The sequence below is a fragment of the Stenella coeruleoalba genome (genome assembly GCF_951394435.1).
Source record: "Stenella coeruleoalba genome assembly, chromosome: 20".
Taxonomy (NCBI): Eukaryota; Metazoa; Chordata; class Mammalia; order Artiodactyla; family Delphinidae; genus Stenella; species Stenella coeruleoalba.
The window spans coordinates 31,097,198-31,120,651 of record NC_137166.1 but is presented as its reverse complement, the minus strand read 5'-3'; the positions used below and the strand labels follow the sequence as shown (position 1 = coordinate 31,120,651).

General features: G+C 33.1%; 1 protein-coding gene across 17 annotated transcripts in view; it reads left to right on the top strand.

Annotated features, from left to right (window-relative positions):
• The window catches only part of CHD9 (chromodomain helicase DNA binding protein 9), a 243,873-nt gene that overhangs the window by 120,193 nt on the left and 100,226 nt on the right, over nucleotides 1–23,454 (top strand). For 13 of the 17 annotated variants that reach the window (XM_079907092.1, XM_079907090.1, XM_079907094.1 and 10 more), the window contains 2 exons: nucleotides 6,765–7,096; nucleotides 19,838–19,949. In XM_079907092.1, coding sequence (XP_079763218.1) covers nucleotides 6,765–7,096; nucleotides 19,838–19,949 — 444 coding nt within the window. Of the gene's footprint in view, nucleotides 1–5,163; nucleotides 5,599–5,689; nucleotides 5,960–6,764; nucleotides 7,097–19,837; nucleotides 19,950–20,678; nucleotides 20,737–23,454 lie in introns of those variants that run through there. The other 4 variants (XM_079907085.1, XM_079907084.1, XM_079907086.1 and 1 more) reach the window with 3 other exon arrangements.

The window sequence follows — 23,454 nt, the reverse complement described above, 5'->3', positions numbered from 1 at the left end:
TGATTACCCTTCTTTGTTTTGTTTCTTTGCTGAAGAAACAATCATTTTTCTTTAGAATTTCCCACATTCTGGATTTTGCTGATTACATTCCCATGGTATCCTCTAGCATATTCTTCTCTCTCTGTATTTCCTGTAAGTCACATAATAAATGTTTATTTTTTAAAAAAACAACTTTTATGAATATCTACTATTTGCCTGAACTGCTATGTGGACGATTAAAATAGAGGGAATACTTTTAATAGTATTACCGTATCAGTGTAAAATTCAAGATTTAGAAAAAAGAAGGAATGTCATCATTAGCTAAAAGTGGAAACCTGGATACTAGTACAAGTCACAAAATGAAAATAAGCCTTTTAATTTGTGAACATGTGAGTTCACAAATGTGAAGAAAGTGAAATAAAATAATTGCTTCAGATACATCAAAAACTCTGAAAACAAATCTAAGGGTAAAACTCAGAGGATTTGACAGGTAATAATTTGGATCAGTTTTTCCTCCTTTTCTTCTCTTTAAAAGCAAGTCTTTATTGGTACCTTGTGGAAAAAAATGTTGTATACAATAAATGCAAAAGAAGTTACCACTAATGTTTGACACGTATTACTAAAATTAACTACAAATTTGTTTTTAGAGGTTGGTTTAATTTGAATATTTAAAAAATATCATTATTGGAGTATAATTGCTTTACAATGGTGTGTTAGTTTCTGCTGTATAACAAAGTGAATCAGCTATACATACACATATATCCCCATATCTCCTCCCTCTTGCCTCTCCCTCCCACCCTCCCTATCCCACCCTTCTAGGTGGTCACAAAGCACCGAGCTGATCTCCCTGTGCTATGTGGCTGCTTCCCACTAGCTATCTAATTTGAATATTTAAGTACATAATTATATGATTCTTCCTAAAATAAAAATGTTAAAAACTAACATACTGGCTTACTATAAACAATTCAACAGAACTAAAATGCTTTCTAAGTTAGCTTTATAATATCAAATTACTCTCAGATATTTACTTTCCTTTTGATGGCAGATCTTTTTATTCTTTCCGCTTGGCTTCCATGACACCACTCTTTCCTGATGCTCATCTTACCATTTTTGTAGTTTCTTTTTGTTTTCCTTCTTTAATTCCTCTTCATCTGCTAGCTCTTTAGAACTTGGTGTTTTGGGTTTTCGCTAATGGTTCTCTTCTCTTATTCAGCATTGTCTCTCTAGGCAGTAAAACTCATTCTTGATCAAGGCTTGCTATCTCTATTCTGTTTTGTATTCTCTTCCATTGCAAGTTCCATTCACCTAGTCCCCCAGGTCTGAAGCCTGAGAGTCATCTCTCCTGAGAAAAGTTGGAAGATTTTTTTTAGCTATAATACAGTTTTATATATGTTGTTGAAAATTCTTTGTTCTGTGTTTTATTATTACTAAGGAATTATATCTGTTTTATTATTTGAGACTTTTTATTCCTTCATATTGTTTTTAAAATGTGTGAAGTAGAACTTTAAATTTTTTATAATTTTCCCTAATAGTAGAACCTGTGCTCTATAGTAGATGTATGGTAGCCATGAGATCATTCTCCCCTTCTTTTTGAAAATTTATGATTTCCACTCAGGTCTACACACTGGTGATTCAAATTTTTTAATTATTTGTATGCAACTAAAATATTTGAAATGGATGAATTCCCCAGTGTGAGTGGGTAGGTATGTGGGAAAATTATTCCACCAAGAGGAGGAAGAACTGAGTCCCCACTCCTGTTTTAACACCTCTAATTTCTTACTCAAATCTCTGCTTCTTTCTCTCATGAAGGAAAAGAGGAGTAGTAACCATGGTATTAAAACTATCTAATTTTTAAGAGGTAGCATTCATACAGGTTAGGTACCACTCTTTTTCATTCTGTTATATTTCATTTCTTTAGTGCTGGTCTGAACCCACTAAATTTATATCATGACTTGTTATTAGATCATGACCTTTGGTTTGAAAAACACGCATACCATAAATCCTTGAGTTTCCCTAGTATTGAAATATGACATCCAGGGTCTTTCATATATTCTTCTAGTTGCTATCAAAATAATTGATATATCACATATGATACCATCTTTATGTTTTGCTGTGACTTGTTTTTCTTGTAAATATTTGGATATGTTATTAATATATGTGCCTTCTTTTCTTTCACTTTTTTTTTCTCATTTAGCATACAGGTCCTTGGGGCGCAAGGCCTTTGCCTTTATGTATTTATTTGTTTAAAGGTTTTTTTGATGTGGACCATTTTTAAAGTCTTTATTGAATTTGTTACAACATTGCTTCTGTTTTGTTTTGGTTTTTTGGCCATGAGGCATGTGGGATCTTAGCTCCTCGACCAGGGATTGAACCTGCACCCCCTGCATTGAAAGGGGGAGTCTTAACCGCTGGGCTGCCTGGGAAGTCCCTGCCTTTATTTTAAAAATTGAGTTTTGAAATTTTGACAAACCCTACAGAGAAATCACAAATGAAATACAAAGAAATTCTTTTACTTTGTAAAAAATTGGAGAGCAGATTGCAAACCGGATGTTCCATCACCCCAAATGACTTGATATATTTCCTACAGATAAGGATATTTTCCTACATCACTGTAATGTAACCATAACAAGTGGGAAATTAATACAGCAGGAGCTGTTGGGACTGAGAGGAAGAAAACAAAATAAAACACAAGTAGATTGGACAGAATTTGTTGACTGCTTATGTAGGTGAAAAAGAGAAAAATTGTAACATTGAGAAAAGTTACTTTTAACTACCTTTTTGTATGTTTGTGTCTGTGTAAATTGGGAAATCACCTACATTAAAAATGATTAGTTAGTTAACACCTCAGTGTTGATGTTTTGTGGGAATATAGAGTTAAAATACTATATCCTAAGAGTAGAAGAAATATTTGATCACAGAAATGTTTGATCACAAATATTTGGTTGTCTACTGTTAAGATTTATTGTTAAATAATTGGGATTTTTGAATCAAGTAATAGAATCTATTGAAAAGCTTTAAGGAGAAGTGAGATATTTTGGAAATCATCCTAGTTTCTGTGGATAGTATCAGTGAGTTAAGGGTATTCAAAGAAAACAGCAAGAGAATCCACATCTTATATTCCAGCCCTGACCTCTCCAAGGATCGAGTCCAAAATTTCCAGTTACTCAAAACTTTTCATTTCAAACTCAGTGTGGAAAGAATTAAACTTATGCACACATACATACCCTTTCTCAACATTTCTTTTATCTCCTCCTGTACCAGTACTTGGTCTAGAAAGCAAGTATTGACTCTTCCTGCTCTTCAGCCCAAACCCACCCATATCTAGTTGATTTCTACCTCTTGGAAAGGGCACTGAAAAAAACTAAATTTTGTTCTTGCTTCCTTACTAGTATCTCTGAGATTTTGAGAAAGTCATTTAATTTCTTTTGTGTTCAAATTAATCTCTATAAGTTATGATATTTGAAACAAATATGGTATAATACAGTGGTTAAGAGCACGGTTTCCATTATGAGGCTCTCTGCCTCTTAATCCCTACCCCATCTTTCAGTAGCCATGTGATCTTGGGCAAGTTATTTCTCTATGCCTTAGTATCCTTAGCTATAAAATGAGGGTAACAGTAGTACATATCTCACAGGGTTGTTTTTAAGATTAATTGAGTTAATATACAGTTGACCCTTGAACAATGCCGGATTAGAGATTACTTGAAAGATCCAAGTATAATTTATAGTCAGTTTTCCATATATGTGATTCTTCCATATTTGTAGTTCTTGATTCCTCCATATCTGTGGTTCCACATCCTTGGATGAAACCAACTGTGAATTATGTAGCACTGTAATATTTATTATTGAAAGAAATCTGCATGTAAGTAGACCCACACAGTCCATGTTGTTCATGTATGTGTCATAATAGGAATAGTGCCTAGAACATAGTAGGGAATAAGTGTTAGCTATTATTATTATATTATGATTTTAAAAACTTACGTGCTTAGGTCTGTTCTATCGTTTTGCAGTTCTGCTGTAAGAATATCTCTCCCATTTGTTACTCCTCTCCATTATCACTATTACCCTATTATTCAGGATTAAATTAATTATTACATGTAAAATGCTTAGAATAGTGCCTGTCACCTAATAAGCACTTGGTAAGTGTTAGCCCTTATTATTGGTTATTATGATTTTTATATAGATGACCTCCAGGTCAGTAAGATCCTTTTCTTGCATTAGTGGTCCTATGCCTTTAATTTCCTCTCCTGTTCTTTAGATTGGTCTTTCTAGGACACTGTTTATATAATGTTGCTCCATTTTGAGACCTTTGATGCCTGAAAGGAAAAAACTAAAAACAGGTTCTTTAATACAGATATCAGATGACTTGCCAAGACCAATTTTTTAAAAATGGTATTAATGAAAGAGGTAAACGTGAGTTTTGAGGCAGTGAAAATTTTGTTTTAGGTACTTAAGGTCGTTGCTTACTAAAATAGTCTCAATATTTTATAGATGAAAAGTATAGGTATATAATGATCAAATTCAGGAGGACTTGCTACTTAGTTATTTTTAGCAAGGGACTAAAACTAAAATTTTATCTTAAAAACAACAGTTGAGTTGAAATAGAATGTGAGGAGTAAAGGTCAGGAATGTTTAGGAGTTTTTTTATGTTAGGAAAATAAATTAATGTATTTATTCAGGTTTAAGTAAGGCAATAATTTAACTACGGCTAGTTATTTTTTTATAGACAGCTCTTTTGTGTTCATTTCAAAATCTTAAGCTTTTTGGAATTTAAATGAAAATAGCTTCATTTCTCAATTTTAAAAATGACATTGTTAGCTTTTTGTTAGAAGAATAATAAGAGACCTTATCTAATTTCTTAAAGAGAAGTCACTTGTTATGGGTTCATTTGCATGACCTCCTCTTTAACCCTTTGCTCGTCTTCAGATGTGTTTATGTTTTAAATATTTTAGAGTATCACGGAGAAAAGTATTTTTCTCTGGTAGAAATTGCATTGGACTTTGTTTTTTAATATTGATAGCTACATAAAGCCGTTTAACTACAGTTTTCATTTTCAGATGATTTTTTTAAATCAGGTTTTTACGTATATTTTTTAAAACTTTACTACAGGAAATGGTAGAGTGAGAGTTAATGTGTTACATGGAGGGAAGAACAGTCCATTGGGGGTTAAATTGCAGAGTCTAATGGAATAATAACTGGTAGCACCATCTGCTGGCCTACTTCCTCAGAAGGAGTCAGTATTTTTAACGACATCTCTAATATTCATGCTGATGCATTTTGATGCTTTGTGCATTCATTTCTTTCTGTGCTTTGTTGGAATCTGGCTATCTGCTTACAGCTATTGAGGAAACTCAGCTTTTTAGGACGGGTTTACAGTCTTTTTCATATCTAAATAGAATGAACAGTGGATATAAACTTGCCAAGGCAGAAATGTGTTGATACATCACAATGTGTATTTGTGGAGGGTTGTGCATCTCTTGGTTGCAGCTTGCTAAATAGGCCATTTAGGAATCTTCTTTCAATGCTTTTTTCTTGAGCACTGCCTGGGGTGGTGAAAAAGCAGAGGGCAAGCCTTTGTCTGACGCCAAAAATGTCTTCAGTGAAGAGGCCAAGAGGAAGGGTAAGTGAAAGCCTGAATGAGTGGGAGGAGGAGGGGTTCTTTGGGCTAAAAGGCTAATGGGATTGAATAACCTTCCTTATTACTGGCTGCTGCTGCGGAGTCGTACTGCATCGCCATCTTGAGCTTGTTGCTGTTTTCTCGCGTCTTGGTTATTTGTTATAGCCTGTAGGCCTTAAGGTGGCATTTTAGTAAGTGATTCTAAGCCCTCCCTCCTTTCCCAGTGCTGTAGCACTGCTACGAAACCTTTGATGAGGCAGGTATAGAAAAGATATCCAGTGAAGCACACTGGAACCAGCATGAAAATGTGTTTGGAAATTCCTGGTGGTTTTTTCCCTTGCTGTAGTCAGAGGCATGTTTACGGGTAAGAACGTAACAAAACTGTGATCTAAGAATATGGGATGAATGCGTGTTTAAAGAGAATATTCTTTTTAAAATGCTGTTGATCTGCTTCCTGTGATATTGCTAAAATATTAATAATTTTAACGTAAAACTAGAACTTGTTTTTTTCCAGAATTGCTTGAGCAAAATATTATGATATAGAAAGAGAAAAAAAATCCTCATTTAACTCTTTCACAGAAAAACTAAAACTTTCTCTAATTTTAAGTATGGGAATGTCTGTTGACTAACTAGCTACATTGCTGCATAGATTGCACATTAAAATGATTTAAATGAATTCAGGTTCTCATTCCACTTTCTTATAAAGCAGAGAGGCTTTGTTTTTCTAAAAATCATAATAAACTATGGGGAGTAGTCATTCTAAATTAAAATTGCTATTTAAAATTTATTAATAATTTTCAGAGTTCCGGAATGAAGAGGAAAGAAGAGACTTATTCCAAATGCCCAGAATATTTACATGACTAAATTTGAATTAGCTATATTTATAGGACAAAATTTGAATCAACTAATCAAGAATGCTATGAAAATATCAATGAATCTATATTATCCTCCTTTAACTTTCACTTTTAAAAGCAGTAGTTGAACTTTTTATTTTATACCTACACTAATTTCTAGATCAGCAAAATGTTTTAATTTTAAATTTGTTTGTAGCACTCATATTTGCTTATGTATTTTACTTCTTAAAGTTTAATTCTAAATTTTTGGTTATTTATGTTAATTGTTTAAATGTACTTTGGTATGTTGTATAAAAATTATTTTGATTTCTCTAGCCTCCATCTTCCAAGAAGAGTGATGGTCCTGGGACATATACTAAGTTGCAGAATACCCAGGTGAGGATCATGTCTGAGAAGAAGCAGAGAAAAAAGGTGGAATCAGAAAGCAAGCAAGAAAAGGCTAATCGTATAATATCAGAGGCCATAGCAAAAGCAAAGGAGCGTGGGGAACGCAATATTCCACGAGTAATGAGCCCTGAAAACTTTCCTAGTGCTTCAGTTGAAGGAAAAGAGGAAAAGAAAGGTAGAAGGATGAAATCTAAGCCAAAGGACAAAGAGAGCAAAAAAACAAAAACTTGTTCTAAGTTAAAAGAGAAGACAAAAATTGGGTAAGTTGGTTAAGAATTAAATCTTCTTCCTTTGAAGTTTTTGTAAAGTTCAGTCTGTCTAATCTACTTTTGATTTGCGTATGATGTGTTTACTCCCACTTTGGAGTTTTAAGTTGTTAGATACTGTGTGTATCTTACTGCCTTTTTGAATGAATTAGATAATATTCCAGAATTTACTAAATGTTACTAGTCTATGAACATACTTTTTTGTATATTAATGTTAGTAAAAGGAATTTAAAATAGGAGAACATTTTATATATAAAACAGGAAAAGGAAAAACAAAACAAAACCCATATTGCTGTGCCAGTTCCTAATGTACTTTCTTTATTAAAAAAATGCCTTGAAATTTTTTATAAGATTTCTTTACCTCTTAGTTGTACTTCACTGGGCACCTTATAGTTTGGAAACATGAAATACCATATTTTCTCATAAACCCACAACATTGAACTAAATGGAATGGCAAGAAAACTAAGACCATTTAAATCAACAATAAGCAGCTCTCGGCTCTTACAGACTTCCTCCCTTACAGTCTTTCTGATTTACTTTATGTAATAAAGAGGCCAGGTGAGGATTAATGCTCCAAGAGAATTATAAGGACAAAGAATTGCTTTAGGAGGGTATATTAATCCTAGGTATTTTTATTTGACTACATACCTAATACATTTTCAAAAAATAGAATATAATAAGTGTTATTATTTGTTTTATATGTATGTTTGTTTTGCATGCAAGGGTAAAAATAATCTAAGGCCAACATAGTTTAGAATCGGTTTTGCAGGAATATTTGGTTATTTTTGAAGGCTTTATATGAAATTTTAGATCAAGTATTTAATCTGTTTTAGGAAAAATTCCCTTATTATAAAAATCTTCATTTGCTTATAAAATTATTTATGTATTATACATATATTTAGAACTAACACAAATTTGTAAACAATTCACAGCATTTTCAATGCAGCCACCAAACTGAGTTATATCATTAGGTCCTGATGCCTTTCAGTCCAAACCATTAAATAACATGGGCTCTCTTGCTATAATGGGAAAATAATTAATATTATTGATTTTGCATTTCATTTGCAGACAGCTAAGATAAAATTTGAAAGTTAGATTTCTCCTTTTTTAGTTAAACGTTTTGGTATGAAAGTATCTTATTTTTTCAATATTTTGTCTAGTTTTAATTTAGGAAACCCCATATTTAATCCTTTAATGTATTAAAAGTTACTGTTATTAAAATTTTCCAGTTTTAACTTATACAGAAATACAGGCAGAGTAGTGGTACCATTTGAAAGGGTATTTAAAAATAATGCATAAAATAAGAGAAAATAGGTAGAGAACCCTCAAGAGTTAACAGTAAGTTTAAATTGGTGGGGGGGAGATAACTAGAGGCAAAAGATAACAGAAGTGAACCTGGTTCAAGAAAAAACAATATATAAGGGGAAATTAGAAATAATTAAATTGTAATAGAGAAACATGGATTTTTGAAAAATGTGGATTAATATGTAGGGAATAGTAATACAGTAGAGTATCTGACGTATTCTGTGATATTTGTATTTTTGTTAGAAATAGGTAGATTATTAACAGTAAATTATTTTAATATTGCACAGCATGATCAATTTAGTATTTGGTTTTAGAGATAGCATTCTTGAGAAAAGAGGTGAGAATTGTATTGGAAACATATTTCCATGGCGAGGTATTAAGTAATTGACAGAAAAAAAACTTGCTGAGAGTGGATGACTTTTTGATAGAGGAATTTATAAGTTGCAGGCAAGTAAAAGTGAAGCTTGCCATATATTATTAAGCTGTTGGAGTGAAACAGTTTCTTGATCATCTTTATCAGACAACCAAAGATTATTAACATGTTGGAGGAAAAAGTATGGTTGGAAATGAAATTCATATACAGTCTAGAGTTCTATATTGGTAACTTGAAATATTTCATTACTGTGCTTTCCAATAAGCCACTACATTTTTGAATTGACCATTTTTAATTTTTCAGCGAAGAAGCATCATTTAAATATTAAGTTTACTTGCATCATTTTTTTTTTTTTTTTTTGCGGTATGCGGGCCTCTCACTGTTGTGGCCTCTCCCGTTGCGGAGCACAGGCTCGACGCGCAGGCTCAGCGGCCATGGCTCATAGGCCCAGCCGCTCCGGGGTATGAGGGATCCTCCCGGACTGGGGCACGAACCTGTGTCCCCTGCATCGGCAGGCAGACTCTCAACCACTGCGCCACCAAGGAAGCCCAACTTGCATCATTTTAATTAATAATATTTCATGATGTATTAAATGTTTTCTTGTAAAGATTTTGTTTTTCTGTGAGTTTTAGAAGAATTGAACTTTTGCTAATATCAGATGATTTATATCAGATAAAATTAAAGAGAGTGTGTGTTGGAACTTAACCATGAGCAATGTGAAATATAAATTCCAAAAGTAACTAGATTTGTAGACAATAAGTTATGGTTGATATATAGTCAGAGTTGGTGTTCATTTAATCCACGTATGTGATGTGATATAATCTAGGAATACTAATCTGAAGAAAACCAATACTGCCTTGCCTCTGCTTGCTAGTGTGCTTGAAACCTTTTCAGTTTTTCTGTCACTTTCATAGATTAATTTTTTTTAATACAAGGAATAGAGTGTCCTTTTCAGAGGCTTTAATATAGTCTCATTTAATCTTTACAACAATTCTGTGAGTTAAATTGGGCATGCAGTATGATAATGTGGTTAAGTTCTTTGACTTTGGAACCAGTTGCACTTATTCAAATTCCCCCTTTGTCACAAGCAGTGTGACCTTGGACAAATACTTAACCTCTCCAAATTTTAGTTTCCTCAGACCTAAAATGAGGATAATGATAGCGCTTGCCTTATAGTGTTATTTTGAGGATGAAATGATTTAATAACACTTAAAGCATATAGAACAATACCTGTTAATAATGTTAGCCATTATTTTCTGAAAATATAAATAACATATAGCTATTTAAGGAAAAAGCCAAGGCCAGGAGCCATGCCCCTTCTTTCAAGCCTAAACTCTCACCTATCTGCCTAGGTTCTCTTTCCATTAAGGCCCTGTTCCTAATAAGATGAATTTAAAAATCAAGCAGACAAATGAAAACAAACAGTTGCTACCTGGTAAGAAGGATAATAGGTTAACCTATGAATGTTTTTTTTTTTTTTATATGAGAATGCCTCTGTTTATCAGGTTAGCTAGAGTAGCATTTAGGACAGGTAAATTTTGTTTTGAAATATGCTTGGAGTTTGAAAGGAATTACATGGTTATGTGGAAGAGTGTAAGTTGAAATGGAAATGGCCGGTGTAAAATGAAGAGTGAGATAGGACTGGAAACAACCTTCTTCTATTTTGATGTTTTTCATGGTCTTGGCAGTCAGGTTCTAACAAGCTGCCTTTCAAGTAGAAGAGCAGGTATTTCTTTAATAATGGTTGGTACGTAATAGATGCTCCATGAATGGGAGGGAATGAATTTTATGGAATGAATGAATGAATGGAAGATTAAATATTAAATGATGCCAAATGGTTGTGTTTGATTTGTTAAATCAAGATTAGAAGTGGCAAGGTAATCCTTCATTAAATTACAGGGACAAAACTAATGGTTTAGTAATAGTAGAGAGTTAAATTCTAAAATAAATTCATTCTAAGACTTCTGGTAGAATTTTCTTATTTGGCTCTCTTCGGTTTTAGATTATATAATAAAATATCACATGATTTGATTGAAGCATTTTTAGATTTATGTTTTATAACTTTGACATTTAAACTATGTTTCCATGTTGTCAGTTATAATTTACTTCTTGCATTAGATTATCAGACTGACAAGTAGAATGCCTTTGACACTTTAAAATGCTCTTGTGGCCCTGTAAATTTAATCAGTAAAGGTACTTCATGATTAAAAGTAAAAAAATACCTTTTTGTATTATTCATAATTATTCTTTCTGTTTGTTACAAGAATGGGAGTTATCAGGTGCTAGAAGTAGCTTTTCTCTTTAGTTAAAGCAGAAAACATCTAAGTTAGGAAATATCAAATCAAGTTGGAATTAAGGGTGTCATGTTATAAAGAAAAACAGTAAGACATTAAATTAGATCTGGAACTTATATTGTGCCCTTCTTTGCGATAGTCATTCTGAACCCCCAAGAAGGAAGAAGCAAAATAACATTTGTTAATTACCTACCATCATGTGTATACGTAGATATGTACATGTGTATTTTTAAACAGAACAAACATGTATGTCCACATGTATGTCTAGAGAGACACATCTAAATAATAATGTAAGGGAAAAATAATGTGAACAAAGTCTGAAGGGAAAATAAGATGAATCATCAGAAATTGGGAATAATCCCTTTATAGTCCATGTTAGTAAAGTAACAGATGAGACCCTGATTGCAAGTATTCAAAATAATAAGAATTTAGTATCTGTTTGGATAAAATATAAATGTATTAATTAATTGTTTTTGGCATATGATAAAAAAGCACTTTGAAAAATATATGGTATAAATTTATTATATATATTTTAATTATTAATCATGCCATTAGTAGTCTCTATGTAAGTTCTATAATTTTTAAATGCCAAGAAGATAAAATGTTTTATTGATTTCATTCCTTACGTCTAAACTTAAAGTCAGTGAAAATCTGAAACATATTCATCTGCAGAAAGAATTGATATATACATTATGTATTATTATGAATTTAATTAAGATTTACAGGTCCATTTTTAAGATGTATACCTTTACATAAGATGTATTAGTAAGGTTTATCATTAATAAATGATGTGCTGTTATTTCATTGAATCTAAAATGTCATTGATTATAAGACACACCATTATATGTCAGTAAGAAAGAAAAAAATATATTGCCAGTTAAAACTATGGCATATCTTTGTTTATTAGGTGAATGTTTGTTTCATAGATGTTAACATGTGGGTAAAATGTGTATCTTAGGACACTGAAGTAAAGTATTTGATTTTAATGTTCCTATTTTGTCAGTATTTTCGAGCTTAAATGTCATTTTCTTTTTTAAGAAAGAAGAAATAAGTTTTTTAAAGAATAAAAATTAAACTGTGCTGATAAATATACTGCCTATGATTAATACTTAGCTAATACTTCACCTTAGTGGCTATATGAAACAACTCAGTGAATTAAACTTTTTGAAAAACATGATGTCCAGTCTTAAACAGGAAGTGATTGATTGATTGATTTTACTTTATTTTATTTTATTTTTTGGCTGTGCCACCCGGCATGCGGGATCTTAGTTCCCCGACCAGGGACTGAATCCGTGCCCCCTGCAGTGGAAGCACAGGAGACATAACCACTGGACCACCAGGGAATTTGCTAAACAGGAAGTGATTTATAATCCAAGTTACCAAAAATTTACAATACAATGCTGCTTTCACAAATTTAAGGATTAACTAAAATAAAGAACCACTTTAAAACTTGTTTTTTCCAGATGAGTTTAAGCTAGAGTCTTGAATTGAACTTTAAACTGGAGTGATTGCATCAAGTTAAATGTGTTTCTTCTTCTAAAAAAAAAAAATACACACACATATATTTGATGGCTTTAAAAATAACCTCAGTGCCTTCCACTGGGCTTGCAAAGAGAAAAAAAATTATAGTGTAAAATAGTATTTTTGCTTGTTTCCTTTACTTATGATGAATTGGATGTATTAATTACAACAAATGGACTAATTGGATAAGATTCATTGTTTGTCTGGATATTGCAGTGAGAGAATCTACAGGGGGCAACTGCGGATTGACACTGTAGGATGCAGCTTGTTACACAGCCTCCATGAGTAACATGTGGGCAGGATTTAGATGAGGGCATAAATTGCATCTGAAAATCAAATATAAACGTCAGGTATAAACACTGAAGTTTTCTAGTGCCTGTACTTGTCAAATGAATTAACATTTCAAATTTATACTTATACTTAGTTTGAAATTGCCCTTGGCTGTCTGAAATAAGTTATGTTTTAATATTTAGTTCATTTATATGCCTGAATATCTGTTGCTGCAGTTCACTAACATTGATAACAGATCCCTTTCATGTTTTAAAAAACAAAACTTGCATAAAGCCTTTATTATTAATACAGTCTGTATTATTTTGTTGCTTTACTCTGTGATATTTCTAAGAATAGCAAACGATCAATTTATTTGTAGAATGTACATATAATGAAATTTTATTTTAGAATTTTATTTTAGTTTAATATAGTAAACTTGTAATTCATGATGGAAGAATGAAATGCTCTTTGGTAATTGGGTATTTTACTGAGCTGAAATTATCTTATTTCTTCTACTTTTGGATCATCTGATTTCCTTCAGATAACATTTATGGCTCTCAGTTGTCATTGTAGAGGCAATAGAAATTTCTGGTTGTTCAAAAGTCAATAAACTTTAACCTTAATGATTTTCTAAAGATAATGTAGTTTCATAATTCTCTTTATTCATTAAACTATATTTATTGATATTAAATATCTATTGACTGGTTGAAGTATAGTGTCATTTTATTTTAAAATCAATAAGATATGTTGGAAATAGTAGAGCAGGAGTAGAGAGACCTTTATTGTCTTTTACTGGACTTGTGATTTTAGCAGTTTGTTCTATCTTTCAGGGCTAAAGTTTCCCTATTAGTTTGGTGGGACCAATGTCTGCCTCACCTATGAGGATCAACAATATTATAGACAAAAGCACTTTGAAATTTTAAGTGTTCTATAAGTATAGAATAGTTTTATTATCCTAAATATTTGTTCCTAGAGTTTTCTTCACTAATTATTTTGAGCCAGTGGTTCCCAAACCTGGTGAGAATTTTTTTACAGTCTGATTGGGATCCCACTTACTAGATCAGAATTCTGGAGTTGGAACCTACAAATTTGGGATTTGGTTTGGTTTTATTAGTTTCTATTTTGAACTAGTCTCACACTTGCAAAAATAGGTCAGAGTTCCTTTAGGCTCTTCACCCAGCTTCCTCAAATGTTAATATCTTATGTAACCTAAGCACAATGATCAAAATCAGGAAGTAAACACTTAACACAATTCTGTTAACTGATTTACAGACCTCATGCAAATTGTGTCAGTTGTTCCATTTTTGGGAGCCAGGATCCAGTTAAGGATCCTGCATTTCATTTTGTTGTCGTATCTCCTTACACTCCTCCATTTTGGAATAATTCTTCAGTCTTTGTCTTTAATGACACTTTCAACTTTTTTATTTTATTTTTTATTTATTTATTTTTTTTTGCGGTACGTGGGCCTCTCACTGTTGTGGCCTCTCCTGTTGCGGAGCGCAGGCTCTGGACGCACAGGCTCGGTGGCCATGGCTCACGGGCCCAGCCCCTCCGCGGCATGTGGGATCTTCCCAGACCGGGGCACAAACCCGTGTCCCCTGCATCGGCAGGCGGACTCTCAACCACAGCGCCACCAGGGAAGCCCGACACTTTCAACTTTGAAGCATTCTAGCCAGTTATTTTGTAGAATGTCTCTCAATTTGAGTTTGTCTTATGTTTCTCATCTGGAATCTGTATTTTTAACAAACAAGCTTCTAATGAAGCCTGCCTCACAGATTTAGGAATTACTGATCAATACCAACCAAATGTTTGTTCTTATTTGTAGTTTCACTTATATACCATTTTAGAACATATAATAAACTGATATGACTTCATTGTTTCCAAGAATCAATGTTCTGTGTAAGTAACCATAGTATGTGTATATGTATGTATGTATGTATGTGTGTGTGTGTGTGTGTGTATAGATATATTGTTTTTTTTTAACTCAGAATTATGTCAATCAAGAATGACTTCAAGTTTTAGAATCAACTTTTTTCCTACAATGGAAATGTGCCTTTTTGAACAGAATGGGCATATGTAAATATTTTGGATTTCAGAAGTTTAGTAGGAAACTATTACATTTGAAATAGCTCTTACAAAGTTACAATTTGAAAAATATTTTTGCATGGGTTAAGGATAGTTAATGAGTTTATGAAATAAGATGCTACTCCAGGTCTATAGGAAAATATTGGAAGAAAATGCAGAATATATGAAAAATAAGATTTGAGGTCTTTTCAAAAAATTTATTTATTTTTGGTTGCGTTGGGTCTTCGTTGCTGCGCGCGGGCTTTCTCTAGTTGTGGCGAGTGAGTGCTACTCTTCGTTGTGGTGCATGGGCTTCCCATTGTGGTGGCTTCTCTTGTTGCGGAGCACGGGCTCTAGGCAGGCGGGCTTCAGTAGTTGTGGCACGCAGGCTCAGTAGTTGTGGCTCACAGGCTCTAGAGCACAGCCTCAGTAGTTGTGGCACACAGGCTTAGTTGCTCCACAGCATGTGGGATCTTCCCGGACCAGGGCTCGAACCCGTGTCCCCTGCATTAGCAGGCAGATTCTTAACTACTGTGCCACCAGGGAAGTCCCTCTTTTTTTGTTTTAAGTACAATTTTCAAATAATATAATGAAGGTTTATCTAAGGTATTATAGGAAACGTTTATATCTAACCTACCCACCTCTACCAAAAAGGGTGAGTGTTTAAGATTGCTTTGGTAGAACCTAGTATTTAGGCAATGTTTATTTATAAAAATATTGTTTAAGCAGCTTAGTCCACTGTCCTTAGAGAGTTTTCATTTAATTACTTTATACTACTAGAAAGGAAAAGTACAACCTCTTCATAGTCATAAATACAAAAAATTAAATATCTCTGCTCCTGATTTCATTGAAGTTTTATCAGTAGGATTTGAGTCTTGAAGCAGCCACACAGATACCATATCAGAATATGTATACAGAATTTATTTAGCTTACCAGACACTGAGAAAATTCCTTTTTAATCAGTATATTGATGGGTTTTAACAAACCTTGATCTGTATTTCATAGGAAATCGTTATCTAAGTAACTGAACTTTCCTGTCACTAGTGTTATCCTCATCTGCAAACTAGTCTAAAATATGCATTTAGGTTTGGAGATGGATAGCAAATGGGGGAGTGCATGAAAACTTTTTTACCAATCATTTTACTTTGAGTTATCCCTTACCTTGCCACTGAAAATCATCTGCACAAGTACTTTAGGTTATATTAAATAACCACAAGTAGCATAATGGTTACCCTAAGGAGGAGGTTGTTACTTGAAGAGAAAGCATGACAGGAGACTTCTGGGAAACCAGTAATGTCTGGTTTCTTGATCTAGGATCTGGCTATCTATTTATGTTCAGTTTGAGAAAATTCACTGAGCTGTATGTACTCTTTTGATGTGTGCACGTTTCTGAATTTACATTATACTGTAATATTAGTACACTATTAGTTTAGGAGAAGTGAGGGATTGCATTTGGGGCCATTTTGAGATTTTAATGTCTGAGATATCCATACTGATGTGTCCAATAAACAGTTGGTTTATTGAATGAATCTGAAATTTGGGGAACGGTCTGAACTGGAGATATGAGATTTGAAAATCTTCACCTTCTAAGTGGTTGTTAAGTATAGATTAAATTAAATTTCCTGGAATAGTATATAGAGAGGGAAGAAGGCTGAAGACAGAAATTTGAGAAATACCAAAGTTTAAGGGACTGGCAGAACAAACTGAATCTTGCTGAAAATCAACATACTAAGAGAAGAAGAGCCAAAGAAGTTTAGTGAGAACCAGAAGAATGTTGTGTCATGAATCCAAGGGTGCAGATAAGGAAAAAGTGATTAGTTATGTGTTGGTAGATAAAATTTTTAGAATTTCCGTCGGATTTGGCATCACAGGGGTCATTTGTGGCCTTAGACATTAGGAGTTCAGAAACATATTAGGAGTTTAGTGAGGCATATTTAATTTCTATTTCAATTCTTACTATGGTATGACTTTAAACAAGTAATTTAATTTCTCTAAGCCTCAATTTCCTCTTCTTATAAAATTTGCCTGTCAGAGTTGTATGACCATGAAGTGAGAGAACACATATAAAACCAGCAGAGGCTGACCCAGTAAACACTGAATAAATGGAAGCTATGAATATGAAAAGTAGTTTTAAGACTTCAGATTATAGTGGGTTGAAGAATGAAAGAAACGGTATAGATGACTTCTTTGAGAACTGTGGATAAGGAGGAGGACCATCATGTGGTATCTAATAGTAGACATGACCTCAAGGGAGATTTTTATTTTAGTAGGGAAACCAGAGTAAAGGAAAAGGGACCAGAAGACTGAGGAAATGACCATTGAAAGCAGGGAGAGGGAATAGCGTATAACTATGGTTGGTTCCTTAATGTTGTTTCAGAGTATCTTTTTGTACTTCCTCTGATTTCCCGGTTCCAACATAAGCTATATGTTTGCTCGTATTTATTTCACATACTCAGAAAAGTGCAAGTGAGATACCAAGTAAGAGTTACCATTATACTGTTGAAGGTGGCGATCAAACCAATATGAGAATACCCTGGGAATAAATCATTCTAGGATTTTTTTCTCACCTCTCATCATCCAGTCAATAACCAAGTCCTGTTGTTTCTGCTTCCAAAATGAAAAATTGTATCTTTCGTTCCCTCTTCACCCATACTACCATGGCCCTATATTTCACTCTTCATCTCTCTCACCTGAATTGTCAGTCTTATCGCTGGTTTCCCTGACTTGCATTTCACTTCCTTCTGGTTGCATTGCTCCCTTGTTTAAAATTCTTTTTTTCCCCCAATTTTATTGCGATGTAATTGACATACCACAGTGTCTTAGATTAAGGTATACAACATAATGATTTGTTGTGTGTATATATTGTGAAACTATTACCACAATAAGTTTAGTTAACATCTTACCACCTCACATAGTTATATATTTTTTTCTTGTGATGAGAACTTTTTAAGATGTACTCAGCAACTTTCAAATATATAATTCAGTATTATTAACTATAGTCACCATGCTGTTTACATCCCTAGAATGTTTAAAATTCTTACATCTTCCAATTGGTTTATTTTTTTCATTCATTCAAAAATATCTCAGTGCCATTTGTTGTCAGTCGTGAACTAGACAGATTTCTTTTAAATTCCTGCCATGTGGAGCTTAAAGCTGAGCTTAAACTAAAACATTAAGTCCTTGCATGTAATATAAGGTCTTCTGTGATCTTGACCCATCTCCTCCTGTAGTACTTTGTGTGTTACTGACATGCTCTTATCATTGCTTATTCTCATTCTTCTGCAATGTACCCTGCCTTTTCTTTTCATTACTTGTTGGACTCTCTTTCATCATTCAGTTCCCTATCTCAAACTTTACCTTTTCTGTAAAGCCTCCTTTACTCTTCAGTAAACATAAGGATTTCTCCCTTTGTCTTCACATTACATCTTGTGCTAACTTCCTCTTTAGCATTTTAGCTGGGATCATATTCTAACAATGATGTGTTAAGGTTGGGAACCATGTCCACTCTATCTTCAAATCCTAGAACCTAGGAAAGTGCCTGGCATATCACAGTTAGATATAGTTATACAGTTAGATTAGTTGAGAAATTACTGTGTGTTAAAGGCTGTGCTCAGACATGTATTATCCCATTTAATTCTCAACAACAATAGAACTAGCTATTGTAATATCCCTATTTCACAGGCAAGGAAGCTATCAAATAATTTGCCTAGTGTCCCACAGATAGGTAAATGATGAAATCAAGCTTTAAATCTTTGAAACTACGATTTCAAAGTGCATGCTCTTAACCTTCAAGTTCTCCAACATTAGTAAATAATTATTGAAAAAAATTTTGATATATTTCTGATATATCATACCTGAAAGTAAATATTTGGGAAGTTTTCTATGTTTGAAATACAGAAATCTAAAGTAGAATTTTCCAGGGACTTCCCTGGCAGTCCAGTGGTTAAAACTTCACCTTCCAGTGCAGAGGGTGCAGGGTCAATCCCTGGTCGGGAACTAAGATCCCACACGCCTCGGGGCCAAAAAACCAAAACATAAAACAGAATCAGTATTGTAACAAGTTCAATAAAGACTTTAAAAAAATGGTCCACATTAAAAAAAACCTTTAAAAAAAATAAAATAAAATAGAATTTTCCTGATGGCGCTTGACAATCATTCCATCTCATCTGTTGAACCAGATATGGAAATGTGGGATGTACTTCTATCTTTGATCAGGAAAAAACATAGAAAACACATTTTTTTTTTAGACATTTAGAGTCAGTGTGTGTTAACATACATATATATACATGTATATATTAGAGAATGTAAACATGTACATACTACAGAAATATAAAAAAATAAAAGAAAGTTCTTACTCTTTAGGAACATACAGTATAGCTAAGAAAAGCCTTAACGTAAGTGAAATAATCAAAGAACAATCAATTGGTAAAGTGTTTTAAGTAAGGTAGAAACTACTATAGGGTAGAAAGAAGTATAGAGGCTTTTGGAGAATAGGCGGGATTCAAAGGAATTGAGCGGAATTTGAAATAAATAGGTAGAAGGAAAAAAATCCCTCATTCCAAACCTACAAGATAATAAAATAAATGGATTACTTTAATTATTAAATAGTTATATCACCTGATATTTTTCTTATGAAAAATAATCTTGAGCCTAAAGAAACAAGTGATAGAATTTGTCTGCCTTTCTTTGCTTAGAAATATGTTAACTGTAGTACTGGTTTGTATTTGTTCCATTGGACTAGAGTTTATCATGTGAAAATGTCATTATGGATTTCATGATAAATAGCATCTTTGGTTGGACATTCAAGTGATATAAAATGGAAAAAAGTTTATCATGGGAATCTTAGTTTGCCCCAAAATGGAAAAGTACAAAGAGATCTTACTGTTTGCTCTCTTTCTCTTGAAACAGCAAACTCATTATTACATTGGGTAAGAAACAAAAAAGAAAGAATGAGTCTTCAGATGAAATATCTGATGCAGAGCAGGTGCCACAGCATGCATTCAAAGAGGAAGACTCTCAAGTGAGTATTAAAATTTTTTCTGAGAAATGAAGCACTGGCAGAATTATTTAGATAGCATAATATTGTTTCATGGGTATTTATACTATAGTTTAGTGGTAAAAATACATTTTATTGTATGGTAGAACTTGTATGACAGCATTATTACAATATGGTCCTAGTAGTATTCCCATAGAATGTTAGACCTGGGAGGAAACTTACACATCCTCTCCAAACCCTCTCAGTTTTCAGATAATGAAACTGAAGCCCAGAGAGTTTAAGTAACAGTCCAAAGTCCCTCGTGGCTTTTAACATGGAGAAGTATCCAGTGATATTATCCTATACTTATAGAGTACTTTTGAATGAATTTAATGCTGGAGATATTAATTTTAAAAGTCACATACAAATGATAAAGCAAATGGGTTGAATCATTCCTAGAAATAATTCCTTTGGTCTGCTTCTATTGAAGAAAAGATAAACAACTATATTAAAAATCCCCTAATGTAGACAAAAATACTGTGCATTTTCCTTTTTCTTTCTTTTTGTTTTTGAATAGCTATATATTCAAAATAACCTTGTGAAGTTAAAAAACTATATATATAAATATATATATATATAGTGAAGGTCATAATAATTCAGGCCACCCTCTGCTTTCTAATAATTAAAGTACAACTATAGGCCGTAGGGGTGGTGGCATTTGTTGCATTATGGGGCCAGAAAGCCCCTGAATGGCCTTTCTTCTTCCTTATGCAGCTTCTTATCCAATGGGAGAGTAGTGGCTCAAGGCTCCTGGGCTGCTGCAAGAGTTGAGGTAAGGGCAGTGACTAAAGCTCCTAATATTATATGGCCTGGCTTTTTCTTCATATGTTATCCTTAACTTAGGCAAACTTGTAATTATTCAACATGAGAAAATTAAGTTAAATTTTTACTAAAATAATGCTGGCCATTTTTCCATTATGTAATTAACAAACAATGAAATGGTAGAATAGGTTAACATGCACATTTTTTCCATACTTTTCACTGTAGTTAATTAGGTTGCTTTGACAGATGTGTTGCTTTAACACAAAAAATTTAATGGGGAAGGAAAAAAGAATTTTCTCGTAAACAATTATAAATCTATATTATTGATATATTTAAATATATTACTATATAAATGCTGTATAAATATATAAAAGTAGCTTTCAACCACAATGGATTGTCAAAATTTGAAGGCTTGAAAAGTAATGTAAGGTTTAGAGTCAGGTGGAAATCTGAAAACATGATTATCATACTTAATTTTTTACCTAATAGAGAGTAATGCAGTAGTCTAACTATATTTAGAGACTTAAGTTATTTTAAAAAGCCCCTATAGCACATTTTATTAGGATTATTATAGGAAACAAGTGATATCATAACAAACTATTCAGTCATTTAAAAGCATAATGTTTCTGACCTCTTATGTGAAGTGCTGTTGACTGATCTATTAAAGCCTTTAAGACATAAGAAGAATAAAGCTAGAAAAAGGAAATATGAAGAAGGAATTTGTCACTGTTTTAAATTGTCCTTCGAAAAACATTATGAAGAAAGAAAGCCAAAAATATCCACATTAGCCTAAAATGCGGACCTTCAAATTAGCTTTGTATTTTTAAAGTAGTAGAACTATTGTATGACAGAGAAAGTTAATTGGTGAGAGTGGTACCTTACTTGGCTTTGCCTAATATGTAACTGTATGCTCTAGTGGAATGTAAGTTATGATGAAATCAGCTCATAGAGTTGAAAAACTCAGAGTTTGTTTAATTACTCAGAGACAGATAAAGTCTTCATAGAATGAGGGAGCAGTTTACAGTAAGTAGCTCTCATTCTGTCTTGTGAAAAATTACCTGAATGTGCACTTTTGTGAGTTGAAAGGATTCTTTCAGGCCACTTGTTTACTACTTACTAAGAACTGTGTGGCATTTCAAAGTTCCAGTAGATGCCTAAGTGACCAGAAAGGAAACTTTAATGCTGAAATCATCTACAGAATCTTCTAAAAGTGTACTGAATTATTCCCAAACTTCATTATTTAAAAGATTTGTGCCTAGTGAGACATAACATTGGTTATATAGGTTATTGTTAGAATAATAAATATCATGAATGGTTATTAATTTAAACTGTTCTTGAGCATTAAGAACTATATGACTCCTGTAATCGAACTCCAAACATTCCTTTAGCCTAGTATTAGATTCGAGATCCATAGAATTTTCCCTCCCAGGGAATAATAAATATTTCATATCTTTTCCAAAATAGGATGTGGGAAAATTGGGTTTCTTAAGAAGTCCTTTTTTATAACTTTTGTATGCCACCTTCCTGTCTCCCATAATGACAAAATTGTTACCTTGAGTTTTGAAAATGTAAATATCTTCATGGCTAAGAGATGGTGACCCATCCTAATTGAGGCATGGAATTTTTCTACTACATTTGGCTGAGCTACCTCACCACAGTAGTGCCTTTCTTTCTCTCAATATTCCACTACTCTCAAGAGAAAGAGGCACTGCATCCTTTCTGGATGCAAATAACAGTGTGTACCCACACTGCTACACTGTCAGCTTTGTCATGGCAACGGAAGTATGAAAGACCTCCCAAATTGAAGACATTGGCAGAAACCAAAAGGAGAACACATGGGTTATTCTTTTGGTTGCATCTGGGGGGAATGTCATGGGAGTTACTAAATACACAGAAGAATAGTAAAAGGAAGAAGGAATATTGAGCAGTAGAACAGTTGGCTGAGATGCCTCCATCCACGAGATTCTAGGGAGGTGAGCAAAAGCAAAACCTAAGTCCTTTGGGATTTTCAAGCCATTGTGAGATTTGTCTTTATAGTGGGAACATCAAATATTTGATATTTAGGGAGGTAAGTAAAGCCATGCGCATTTGATACCTGATTTTAAATCATTCAGATTATTATTAAAATTACGTTGCTACACATAATACTATCTGAAAAGCTTACCTCTGTTTTTATGATAGTGGTGTTCTTTATTTTTAAGGGAAGCTAGTAAAGGTAGTAAAACACTGGTTCCTCCATTCACGTTTAATTTTTTGGTAGATTTCATACTTTATTTTCTGTATCTTTTTTAAAACATTTAATATTATTTTGGGTTTTTTAAAATCTGTTTTAAACACAAGTTCATGGGTTTTGTGTCAAATATTATTTAATTTCTTCTTTTAGTTTATGCCCCTGATTAATTATTTAACCAACATTCATCTGATATGTACTTTTTAGGTTTGGGGGCAAAAACTGTGAAAGTATTAATAGTTTAAAATATGTTTCCCAAGCTGTGAAATAGTTAAGTAAAAAGAAACCTTTTTATTCTTAACAATTTCTAAAGAAAAGTAATAAAGGTATTATTATTAATCATTGTTATTTGACACTTTAGGAAGTAAAACTAAAGGTTGTAAACCTTTGGCAAAGGGCAAATTATAATCTTCCTTTAATTAAAAGGAAAAATTAGAAAAGATGAATGTTGAATACAGTTTTGAAAATTTAATGTACAAAATTGCCACACTAGAAATA